The 10,696-nt window shown below is 68.1% G+C and overlaps 1 protein-coding gene across 3 annotated transcripts in view; it reads left to right on the plus strand.

Annotated features, from left to right (window-relative positions):
* Nucleotides 1–9,515, plus strand: part of NDRG4 (NDRG family member 4) — a 14,513-nt gene extending 4,998 nt beyond the window's left edge. For 2 of the 3 annotated variants that reach the window (XM_085315214.1, XM_085315216.1), the window contains 14 exons: nucleotides 2,592–2,697; nucleotides 3,470–3,590; nucleotides 3,822–3,884; nucleotides 4,109–4,169; nucleotides 4,535–4,621; nucleotides 4,721–4,777; nucleotides 5,048–5,151; nucleotides 5,651–5,707; nucleotides 5,794–5,845; nucleotides 6,219–6,266; nucleotides 6,538–6,573; nucleotides 6,809–6,860; nucleotides 7,360–7,398; nucleotides 8,007–9,515. In XM_085315214.1, the coding sequence (XP_085171340.1) occupies nucleotides 2,592–2,697; nucleotides 3,470–3,590; nucleotides 3,822–3,884; nucleotides 4,109–4,169; nucleotides 4,535–4,621; nucleotides 4,721–4,777; nucleotides 5,048–5,151; nucleotides 5,651–5,707; nucleotides 5,794–5,845; nucleotides 6,219–6,266; nucleotides 6,538–6,573; nucleotides 6,809–6,860; nucleotides 7,360–7,398; nucleotides 8,007–8,161 (1,038 nt within the window). In that variant the 3' untranslated portion in view covers nucleotides 8,162–9,515. The remainder of the gene's footprint in view (nucleotides 1–2,591; nucleotides 2,698–3,469; nucleotides 3,591–3,821; nucleotides 3,885–4,108; nucleotides 4,170–4,534; nucleotides 4,622–4,720; nucleotides 4,778–5,047; nucleotides 5,152–5,650; nucleotides 5,708–5,793; nucleotides 5,846–6,218; nucleotides 6,267–6,537; nucleotides 6,574–6,808; nucleotides 6,861–7,359; nucleotides 7,399–8,006) is intronic. The other variant, XM_085315215.1, reaches the window with a different exon arrangement.
* The last annotated feature ends 1,181 nt before the right edge of the window (nucleotides 9,516–10,696 follow it).

Genomic DNA, 10,696 nt, shown 5'->3' on the forward strand with positions numbered 1-10,696 from the left:
CCAGGCTGCACCGTCACACCAGCCAGGGCTTGGCTGGGGCTGGGGGGACATCGGCGCRGGGGGGATCTGCCGCCGGGGAGCCCCCTTTCGCCCCCGCCCGCCCCGGACGGTGCCGGCGCTCCATCCCTGATGCACTGCGGGCATCGGGGCCGCATCGTCCTTGAGCGCGTCCTCCCCGAGCGCGGCGATGCGGCAGGCGGCCGAGGGCCGGCAAGCGCCGTTGCGGGCTGCCGGGGGGCTGGTGGCCGGGGCACCCTGCGGGACTGGGGGCCGGGGCACCCTGTGGGGCTGGGGGCCGGTGAGAGGGGCTTGACTTGGCGGCGCTGGAGAGAGCCCTCGGCTGCCTGCCGGGCTCGGCAGTGGCCGCGGCACCCGGTGGCAGCAGGCCAGCGGGGAGGGTGGCACTGCGGGGAGGGAGGGTGGCACCGGGGGTGGCAGCGCGAGGAGGGGGGCGGCTTGGGTGGGGTGGGGGGGGGAAGAGGCAGGCGGGTGGGTGGGAGCGCTGCAGCGCCCGATAACCTCGCGCTTGCTCGAGCCGGCGGCCCTGCGGCGAAGGGCAGCGCCGCGGGACCCGGCGATGCGGCAGAGGCTGCGGCACGGGCAGGGAGGCGCTGGGGAAGGGGGCGACGTGGGGCTTGGTGCCAGCTCCGGGAAGCCCTTGAGCTGCCCGTGGGCACCGCGCGCCCGCTGAGGATGGGCAGACCCCGGCGAGGACGGGCACCGCCGCGGGGAGACCCCGTTCTCCGGCCGGTTTGCGGAGCCGTGCCCTTCAGAGTCCTTGGCGGCGCGCGGCCCTCGGGAGCGCCGCGTGGGCTGCCGGGCTGGGGGCTCCCCCCCCCCGTGCCATCCCACCCACCGTGCCTGCAGCGGGGACCGCACCGGCTCGGGCACCGYGTCTGCATGCATCCCCAGCCAGGGTGGCACCTGCGGCGCCGGGAGCATCGCCGCCACCGCCAGCGTCCCCCGGGGCTTCGAGGTGACCGCCAGGCAGCGGACGCGGGCGTTTGGAGGGGACCGCTGGTCCCTCGCCCCGTCCTGCCCTGAGTGGGTGCCTTGGTGGGTGCCAGCCCCCGGCTACGAGAATCGCTGGGTGCAGCACATGGGGGGCTGGAGGTCAGTGGTCCCCCCGACACCTCCGCCCTCCCCGGCGCCTGGGTCCTCCCGGGTGTCTCCTCCTCTCCCGGGCTGCAGCAGGGATGGGAGGTGGGAGAGCRTGGCCGGGAAGGAGCCGGCCCCAGCCCACTCGAATCCCCCCGCTGTAGTGCCCCCCATCTCCCTCCCAAGCAGSGGGTACCCACCCTCCCAGCCAGGGAAACCGAGGCAGGGGGCAGTCCTGCTCTCTGCAGGGTGTCACAGCCCCTTCAGACCAAGGGCTTTTTAAGTCATTTTTAGCTGTCATTAGGGGGCAGGATGCAGCGTTTCCAAGCGAGGTGTTCAGGATTCAACCTCGATMTATTTGCCCCAGATGCAGCAAATCCAGGCCAGCTGGCCTGCTCTGTGATCCGCCATCCTGTCCCCAAAACTGCCCTGGTCTCGTGTGCTCCTGCGCCAAGTCCTCCCATCCCATCCCATCCCATGGKCCTCATGTCCCATCCCATGATCTGCCCTCCCTCAGGCCCCCCAGCCCATCCCAAGTCCTCTCATCCCTTCCCTCCTGCCTCAACACCCTACCCCATCCCATGATCCCATCCCATGATCCTCCTAAATCCTCCTATCCTATCCCAAATTCTCCCATACTGTCCTATCCTCTGGTTCATATGTCCCCTGCCATGGTCATCTCATCTCATGATCCTCCTGTCTCAAATCCTCTTGTCCCAAAACCTGCATCCCATTTCATGTCCTCCCATCCTCTTCAAAATCCCCCATCCCATTGCATCCCATCCCATCCCATCCCATCCCATCCCATCCCATCCCATCCCATCCCATCCCATCCCATCTCTCGGGCCTCCTGAGCCATCCCAGGTGCCTCCTCTTCCTTGGACCCTTTCCTGGGCCTGAGGGCACATTTCCCAGTCGCTGCTCCTGGGTGGCCTCCTGTGCCTCGGTTTCCCTGTTGAAGGAATCTGGGAGAGGGTGTCCGAGTCTATGGAGYCCACAGGGTGCTATTAACTATGCAGAAGGCAGGTCCAGCCTGGGACATCCCCATGCCACAAGTCGGTGGGGGCTGGGAGCGTACTCGGGGAGGACGGTATATACGTGACTCGTTCTGCCTTCTGCCGCTGGCTGGGATGCGGAGCCGCCCGGAGCTCGGGGTTTTCCCGGGACGGCTGCTCCCGTTTTCCTCTGCGCACTATCGGCAGGCTGGCCTTGCTGCTGCGGCTGKGGGGATCCCAACCTTTCCTGTAGGGGCAGCTATAGGGGCTGGCGGGGAGGCGCTTGCTTGCGCCCCATCCCCATGGGGAAGAGGGTTCGGGTGCTCGGGAAGCACTGGAGAGCCCCGGCTGCACGGTGCCGGGGGCTCCGTGTCGCTCGCCTTCCCCTTCCTCTCGGCTCGCAGCCCTGGGGAGGCGGCGGGAGCTGCATGCTGGGGCAGGAGGGGGGCTTCCAGGGAGGGGGAGCGTCACCCCATCCCTCCTTTCCCCCCCCCCCAGGAACATGACATCGAGACGCCCTACGGGCTGCTGCACGTGGTCATCCGGGGCTCCCCCAAGGGCAACCGCCCTGCCATCCTGACCTACCACGACGTCGGCCTCAACCGTAAGCGTTGCCCCCTCCCTCCCAGCCGACCCCCTTGGTATTCAGAGCACGGCTCTCCCCCCCCCCCGGCTTGCAGTGGGGCTTAGCAGAGGCCGGGATTAGCAGCCGCTGGAGAGGCAGGGAAGGAAGGCGCCGCAGGGTGGGTGCCGCACACCCCGCTGCCCGGCTCCCTGCGAGCCCCAGCCGGGACGCCGGGGCCCCGTGGCAGTGGGGGAAGGCGTCTCCCTCGCCGCTGGTGCCTGGGTCGCCGGCCCGGAGCCCGCGCGTGAGCTGCCTCCCGATCGAGGCAGCGCCGGTGCAGCCGGGCACGCGTCACGCTGGGYGTGAGCGGGGCTCCAAAAGCAGCCCCCGGCTACAACAACCCCCGCGGCGGTCGCAGCAGKACGTGACCACCGGGCCCCATGCGCAGCAACGTCGGTGCTGTTTCCAAGCAAGGAGATTTGCAGCCGTGGCTCAAATCTCCTGTTTGCCTGAGTCCTTGCAGGGGATTTTGGGCCGCTAATCCTGCCGGCGGCCGAGGGGCAGCGGGCAGCAGCGCCTGGCCCAGAGYAACCCTGCGTTTCGCTGGCCTGCGGGGGGACATCCCCGTGCCCGGGGGCTAATGAGCTGGGGAGTAATTAGTCTGCGAGCACCGTTGCCACCTCTCTTCTTTTACCTGCCCCCCTGCCCTTCAGAAAGGCATGGGGAGGGCTTTGGTGGCGCGTCGGCTCCCAGCGGAGGGGCAGCGGGACGCCGGGGCGTCCGGTCCCTGATCTCTGCCCGCCCTCGACAGACAAGCTCTGCTTCAACACCTTCTTCAACTACGAGGACATGCAGGAGATCACGAAGCACTTTGTGGTGTGCCACGTGGACGCGCCGGGCCAGCAGGCAGGAGCCTCGCAGTTCCCCCAGGGGTAGGTGCCCCCGGCCCTGCCCAGCCAGGTCCCCTCACCGCCCACGGGGATGTCGCTGCCCCGTGGGGTAGCTGTACCCTGCCTGCAGGTTGCTGCCGGCCTTGGCATCCCCACCGCCCGCTGCCCCGGAGCACGCTACGGGGTGCCCTGTGGGTGAGCGCCTGGGTGGCATCTCCACTTCTGCCCCGCGCTGGCCCCGTAACCGCCGTCTTCTGCCTCGCCGTGTCGCAGGTACCAGTACCCGTCCATGGAGCAGCTGGCTGCCATGCTGCCCAGCGTGGTGCAGCATTTCGGGTGAGTCCTGCCACCTCTGCCTCCCCGACCGCCTGGGTCCTGGGTGCCAGCCGAGGGTGCAGGCCACAGAGCTGGGGGGCTGGAGGCGAGGGCATGTGGGTGGGGGTGGATCGTACCCATAAGCTAGGACTTGCCTGTCTTTTGGGCTCCACTGGAGGACTCGCGGTGGGCAGAAGGGTGCCCGAGCCTGCYGGGCCCCCTGCACTYGCCTCTCCRCCTTCCAGGTTCAAGTACGTGATCGGCATCGGCGTGGGGGCAGGAGCCTACGTGCTGGCCAAGTTTGCGGTGAGTCCGGGGTGAGGACGGGGTGGGAATTGTCCGTTGCCTGCAGCCACCCCCGGACGCAGCGGGAGATGACGTCCGCTGGCACGCTGTGCTGCTGGGAAGGCACCCGGAGTGCTGGGGCGGCGGTGCCGTGGCCGTGCTGTGCCCTGCAACTGGGCCACGCGTGCTGCCGCTGCCAGCACAGGGCTGCACGTGCTCCGCGGCACTGCCGAAAGCCCCGGGGCTCAGGGGGTGCCAGAGCACCGCAAAGCCGGGGCCCCCCCAGCTCTGTTAGTGCGGCTGCTGGTGGGCAGCGCTGCAGCGGGGGGGACTGCGCCGGCGCATCCCCCCTTCCCACCGCACCTCACGGCCCTGGCTTGGTGCAGCTCATCTTCCCCGACCTGGYGGAAGGGCTGGTCCTCATGAACATCGACCCCAACGGCAAAGGCTGGATTGACTGGGCGGCTTCCAAGGTGAGCTCAGCCCCGGCGGCGCGGCGTCCCCATCCCACGCCGTCCCGCGGGGCCGGGGCGGCCGGCAGCCGTAACTGAGTGCCTGTGCTCCGGCCGCAGCTCTCGGGCCTCACCAGCACGCTGCCGGACACGGTCCTGTCCCACCTCTTCAGCCAGGTAAGGGCTGCCCCTGCTGCCCTCTGCCCACCCGCTGCCCACTGTGGGGCTCAGCCCCGACTGTGTCTGTGTGTGGCTTGTGCCCGCGTCCTGCCCAGGCGTGATGCCGGCAGCACGACTGTGCCGAGCTGTGGGGCGCCAACATGGTGCCCCTCCRGCCTGCCGGTGGGGACCGCGTGGGCAGGCTGCGGGAGAGCGGGATGGTCCCTTCGGTGCCCGGCAGCGGGTGCCCTGCCTGGGCAAGGCTGAGCTCCGTCCCTGCCGGCGCAGGAGGAGCTGGTGAACAACACGGAGCTGGTGCAGAGCTACCGGCAGCAGATCAGCAGCGTGGTGAACCAGTTCAACCTCCAGCTCTTCCTCAACATGTACAACAGGTGGGCACCCAGGGGGTCCCCGCCGGGCTGAGGGGGGTGAGGCACCCATGGGTGGCCCCAAGGGCTCCAAAGAGACCTCGGTCCCAGCTGGGTGCTGCTGTCACCCTCGCAGGCCTTTTAGCAGAGCGAGGCAGGTGCCTGGTGCTGCCCCGGGGATGGAGGTGGTGTGGGGATGGTGGTTCCCATGCCAGAGCCCTTGCCATGGCCCAGAGCCCATGGCCACAGCTGCATGTGCCCCCGTCTCCCTCTGCGCTGGGTCCTGGCACGGTGGCCCATGCATGCGGGTCGGTGGGGGCTCTCCCAGCTTGGCTGGGTGCTGTGTCCCACAGCGCAGGCGCAGCGATGGAGGATCACTGTGGGGCTCTCCATCTGTGGGGTGGTGGGTCGATGGGGCGGAGAGCTGCTCCCCCGGTGCTGGCAATGCCCTGGCTATGCAGTATGGTGTCRGTGGCAGCGCCTGCCCACGGGGCTCACGCCGCCCCCCTTTCACCTCCGCCAGCCGCAGGGACCTGGACATCAACCGGCCCGGGACTGTGCCCAATGCCAAGACGCTGCGGTAAGAGCCATGCCAGTGYGGGGGCCCTGGGGCAGGCGGCCCCCACGCCAGGCCCTGACTGCGCTCCTTCCTCCTCCCGTTTCCAGCTGCCCCGTGATGCTGGTGGTGGGAGACAACGCGCCCGCCGAAGAGGGGGTGGTGAGTAGCGGAGTAATGCTGTGCCGCCTGCCGGGGTAGCACGTGCGTGGGCACCACGCAGGGGCACGCTCGCGCTCACATTTGCTGCATGCTCAGACGTGTGCAAACGCCTGCATGCGGGTGCACACGTGCGTGCCCGTGTGTGAACCTGCCCACATGCACSTGCATTTGCACACTCAGCCATGTTTGCACACACCCAGCGAGTGCCACGCGTGCCCAGGCATACTTACACGTGCACCCTCAGATGTGTTTGTGCCCGTGCGCGCTCCCTGCTTGGCCACGTGTGCACAAACGGCTGGTGGCGGCACCCATGGGCTCCTTCTCCCAGGCTCAGGCCACCCCGGGCTGCTACTAAGGTCCCTCTCACCCACAGGTGGAGTGCAACTCCAAGCTGGATCCCACCAACACCACCTTCCTGAAGGTAAGCAGGTGGCRTGGAGGGGTGTGTGTGGGGGGGTGGCAAGGTGGCCCYCACTGCCCAGACAGTGCCCCTTTGCCCTGCACCTCTTGGTGGGCAATGGGGAGTGCCAGGGTGCTCCCAGCCCAGGTCCGTGCAGGCTGGAGGCAGTGGGGGAGCAGGGTGGCCCTGGCAGTGCCAAAGGGGACCCTGTGATGGCCTCCTGCTAGCGGGTGCCAGGGGTCAGGGTGGGGGCAGAGGATCCCCCCTACTAACCAGGCCCTTCTCTCTGCAGATGGCTGACTCCGGTGGGCTGCCCCAGGTCACCCAGGTGAGCCCTCCCCCCACCCAGTTCCCCCCAGCAGCTGGGTAGACTGGGTGCTGGTGCATGCCCTGGAGCTGCCCCTTGTTAGCAGGCGCTGGGGTGTGGTTGGGTGTGGGGTCCCCGTGCGGGGGACACCCCCAGCTCCTCACCTGGCTGGGAGGGGACTGGGGTGGGGTAGGGGGGCAATGGGGGTCTCGGCCCCAGCACGGCCCCAGCTCAGCCTGCTCTCTCCCCCCTCCAGCCCGGCAAGCTGACCGAAGCCTTCAAGTACTTCCTGCAGGGCATGGGCTACAGTGAGTGTCGGGGCTGCAGGGGCCGGGTGGGCACCTACGGGTGCGCAGGCGGGTGTGTGTGCAGGTGCTGCCGCGGGAGACGAGCCCCGTGAGCCGGTGTGCAAGATGTGCACGGCCTCCTGCACAACGGAGGAGCGTGGGTGCGCGTGTACAGGCTCGGCGGGCAGACGTGGGTGTAGGAGCGCTGCGTGGCCATACAGGGCCTGGGTTCGTGTGCACGCTCACGCGCGTGTGCAGGGAGGTGTGCATAGAGGCGCTGTGTGTGTGCACATGCGCACAGGCGTGTGGAGCCCGTGTGCGCGCGTGCGGGTCTGGCCGCAGCTCTGAGCGCACAGGCGCACGCGCGTGCCCACGTTGGCACGCAGCCCTGCGTGTGCACGCAGGCCCACGCACACAGGCGAGCCGGGCCGGGCCGCAGCTCCCGGCCCCGTGCAGCGCTCGCCGCGGCTGACGCTCTCTCTCTGCCCTCGCCGCCCTTCTCCCTCTCCGTCCCGGCCAGTCGCCCACCTGAAGGATCGGAGGCTGAGTGGAGGCTCAGGTACCGCTCGGGGCTGCTCGGCCCGTGCCCATCGCTGCATGGTGCCCGCCTGGCCCTGGGCCCGCCAGCCCGCCTGCAGCCCCACGCTCGCGGGGCCCGGGGACCCCCGCCCGCTGCCCGGGCACCTTTGGGAGCAGCCGGACCCTGGGCCACCCTTCCCAGCTAGGTGCCCTCTGCCTTGCTCTGCTTTGCCCGGGTAAGGGGGTGCCCCACTGCCGCCTACGCTGGCGGGGTCCCCCCGGCCCTCCACTAGCTGGCCGGGGACTGTGGCTGCCGGCACCCTGGCAGGAGGAGGGAGGCGCCCGCCCTGCAGGGCCAGCAGGGCCCCCGGCCCCGCTCGCCATGGGGCACCATGGCCGGGGGAGTCCCTGCTGCCGGGTGCCCAGGAGATTTCCGAGCTGTGCCTGGGGCGCAGCCGGCCCCGGGGCGCCCCGTGCCTGCTCGCCGCCGGCCTCGAGCTGCTCGTCCGCTCGTGGCATCGCATGCTGCAAGCTTGTGCCCGGGGGCCTGGCGGCGGCGGCAGTGGCTTTGCTCGCGCGGGGCAGCAGCGGCTCGGGTCCTTCCGGCTTTCCGGAGGGAGCTGAGCGCCCCGGTGCCATCTCTCGCAGTGCCCTCGGCCAGCATGACCCGCCTGGCGCGCTCCCGCACGGCCTCCCTCACCAGCGCCAGCTCCGTGGACGGCGCCCGCCCGCRTGCCTGCACCCACTCGGAGAGCACCAAGGCCATGGGGCAGATCAACCACACCATGGAGGTGTSGTGCTGAGGCCCGTGCCCRCCGCCCACGTCTCCTCCGGAGCCATCTCCCGTCCGTCAGCATCCCGCCAGCCCCCGCCTGCCCCGGCTCGGCCGCCCTCCGCCCGGGCCCGTCGTGCCCTCGGGGCGGATTCGTCGTCTCGGCCACCCTCGGCCTTTTCCCCCTCCTCGCCGGCACCGGAGGCCTCCCACGGGTGTTCTGCGGGCGTGGGGACCCCACGGTGCCTGGCTTTGCCCGCAGGTGGCCATGGCATGGGCCAGCTCCCCGCCGTGTCCCCCAGCTCCCCCCTGCCCCCAGCATCTCGCCCACGCACCGAGCGGGGCATCTCTCAAGGGCTCAGCTCCCCCGAGCCCCAGGCCCCGCAGCCAGCCACCGGCTCCGGATGCCTCCCGCTCGGCACGGAGAGCCGTGTCATCCCATAACGCCTCCACGGGCCGCCTGGCCTTTGCCACCGGCCCCAGCCCGCCCCGCGGGCCACCGAGCGCAGCTCCTCCCACGCCTGCCGCCAAGGAGCCCCCCGCTCGGGGTGCGCGGGGGGGAGCCACGTCCTTGCGGGTGCTGCCACGGGGGTCGAGCAGAACCCAAGCAGCTGCAAAGCAGCTGGCCGCGGGGACAGCAGGTGTCACCTGCTGTACACACACACAGGACACACACATGTACACCCACACACACTCGCACCCCRCCATCGACTGGCCACCCCAAAAGGCCACTGTCCCCATTTGCCCCCTTCTTCGTTCTGCCGTGTGCTTCCTTCTCGGTGTGACTCTGAAAGCTAAGTAGCTCCTTTTTACTGTAGAAAGCCGCTGCGATCTCTTGTTTTCTCGGCGTGTCCTTCCAGATTATATATATAAATACCTATACATAATATACATATATATATATATATATGGTTTTCCAGTCCCTGCCCTTTTGAGTTCGTTCTCCCTTGCGTTCTTGTACAAGCAGTAACGTGTGGTTTCCCCTCGGAGGTGCTCTGGCCGTGCTTGCCTTCGGTTCTCTCCCAGGTTTTGTTGGGTCAGTTTGGTTTTCCTTGGTGGTTCATTCTTTTTCTTTTTTTTCTTTTTTTCTTTTTCTTTTTTTTTTTTTTTTTTTTTTTTTTTTTTTTTTTTTGAAGGTTGTTTTTCTTTATTTCCTGGTCGTGGTGGAATTTAATGTTTTTCTTTCTCCCCCGTCCTCTTCCTCCAGTCTGAGCACACCGTGGTTTTCTCACGGCGGCATTGAGGCCGTGGTACTCGCACGAGACGGCAAATTGTAAACCGGATTTACCTAACTCGTTGCTGTAGAGAGGATTTACTGTGTTGGAAAAGAAAAAATACCAAGAAAAAAAAACAAAGCAAAAGCTAATAAAGCCAGTAAGAACGTGCTGGGCTCTCCTTGAAAGCCGGCTGCCAGTGGCATGAGCAGGTCCGTGACTTTAGCAGCCCAGCCTGCAGGAACCTGGCTGGGAGTTGGGTCTGGGATGCACATGGATTGGAAGCAAGGAGCACGAAGGGGACGGAGCAGGGAGCCAAGGGACAGAGGGTGCCCAGGGAGGGGAAACGGCACCCCAGGGTGTGCATGGAGGGCAACTGGGGGGGGAGCTCTCGGGAACGTGTGGAAGAGGAAGGYGGCAGACAGCTGGGTTCTCTTTGCCCCGGCCACCTGCCTGCATTTAGGGCCAGGTCCCCATGCAGGGGGCATGTGTCCCCCCCGGAGCTGGGCCGAGCCGTGGACAGGAAGCTCGGGAGTCTCTGCTGGTGGGTTTGCAGGGGAGGGCATTCTGCTTGTCCCCCTGCCTTGGGGTCTTCTCTGGGTCCCTCTCCTTCCTCCGCCTTTAGGTTTCTCTGTTGCTGCCCCCCTCTCTCCGACTTGCGGGAGGGGGGGGTCTCCCTCCTGCCCCTTCTCTCCTTCTCCTTTCAGCACTGGGTTCTCCCTCCTCTGGCCTCAGAGGGGGGGTCCTTTGGGGGCCCCTCTCTTCTCTGGGGTGCCCACAGCCTTGGTGAGCCTCATCGGGCAAGGAGGGGGCTGCGGTGAGCGGTCCCAGGGTGGTCTGCGCCGAGCGTCTCTCCTCTGCCGGGCCCCAGGACTGCGGCCGCTGCGGGGGCAGCGGGAATGGCCAAGGGGCCAGGCCGGGCGAAGGCAGAGCTGCTGCTCGMAGGGACGCRCTGCTGCTGCCTTGCCCGTCGGAGCAGAGCTGGGCCGAGGCCAGAACCYCGCCGCTCTCGGTGCCCTGGCCCTTGGCAGCGGCGTGCGCAGCAGCCGGGCAGGCCGCGGCGCTGCCCCTCTCCACAGCTGCCCCCACAGCGCCGAGCCCGGGGTGCCGGTGGCGGCAGTTCTCGCGCCCGGAGCCCCCTCAGCCCTAGGGCCAGCAGGGAAGTCCGAGCTGCCTCCCAGGCTGCCCCGGAGGCTCTGTTTCGGCCYCCTGGCGCAAAGCGGGGGCGGCCGCAGGGCCCTCGCCACCTCCGCCTGCCCCCCCCCGCCCCCGGCCGGCCCTGGCGCACCCTGTGCACGCAGGCCTCTGCAGGGTGAAAAACCGCACAAATTTTATTTTCCTGCTGACAGAGC

The sequence above is a fragment of the Rhea americana genome, unplaced genomic scaffold (genome assembly GCF_003343005.1).
Source record: "Rhea americana isolate MKP2758 unplaced genomic scaffold, rheAme1 scaffold_421, whole genome shotgun sequence".
In the NCBI taxonomy this organism is placed as follows: domain Eukaryota; kingdom Metazoa; phylum Chordata; class Aves; order Rheiformes; family Rheidae; genus Rhea; species Rhea americana.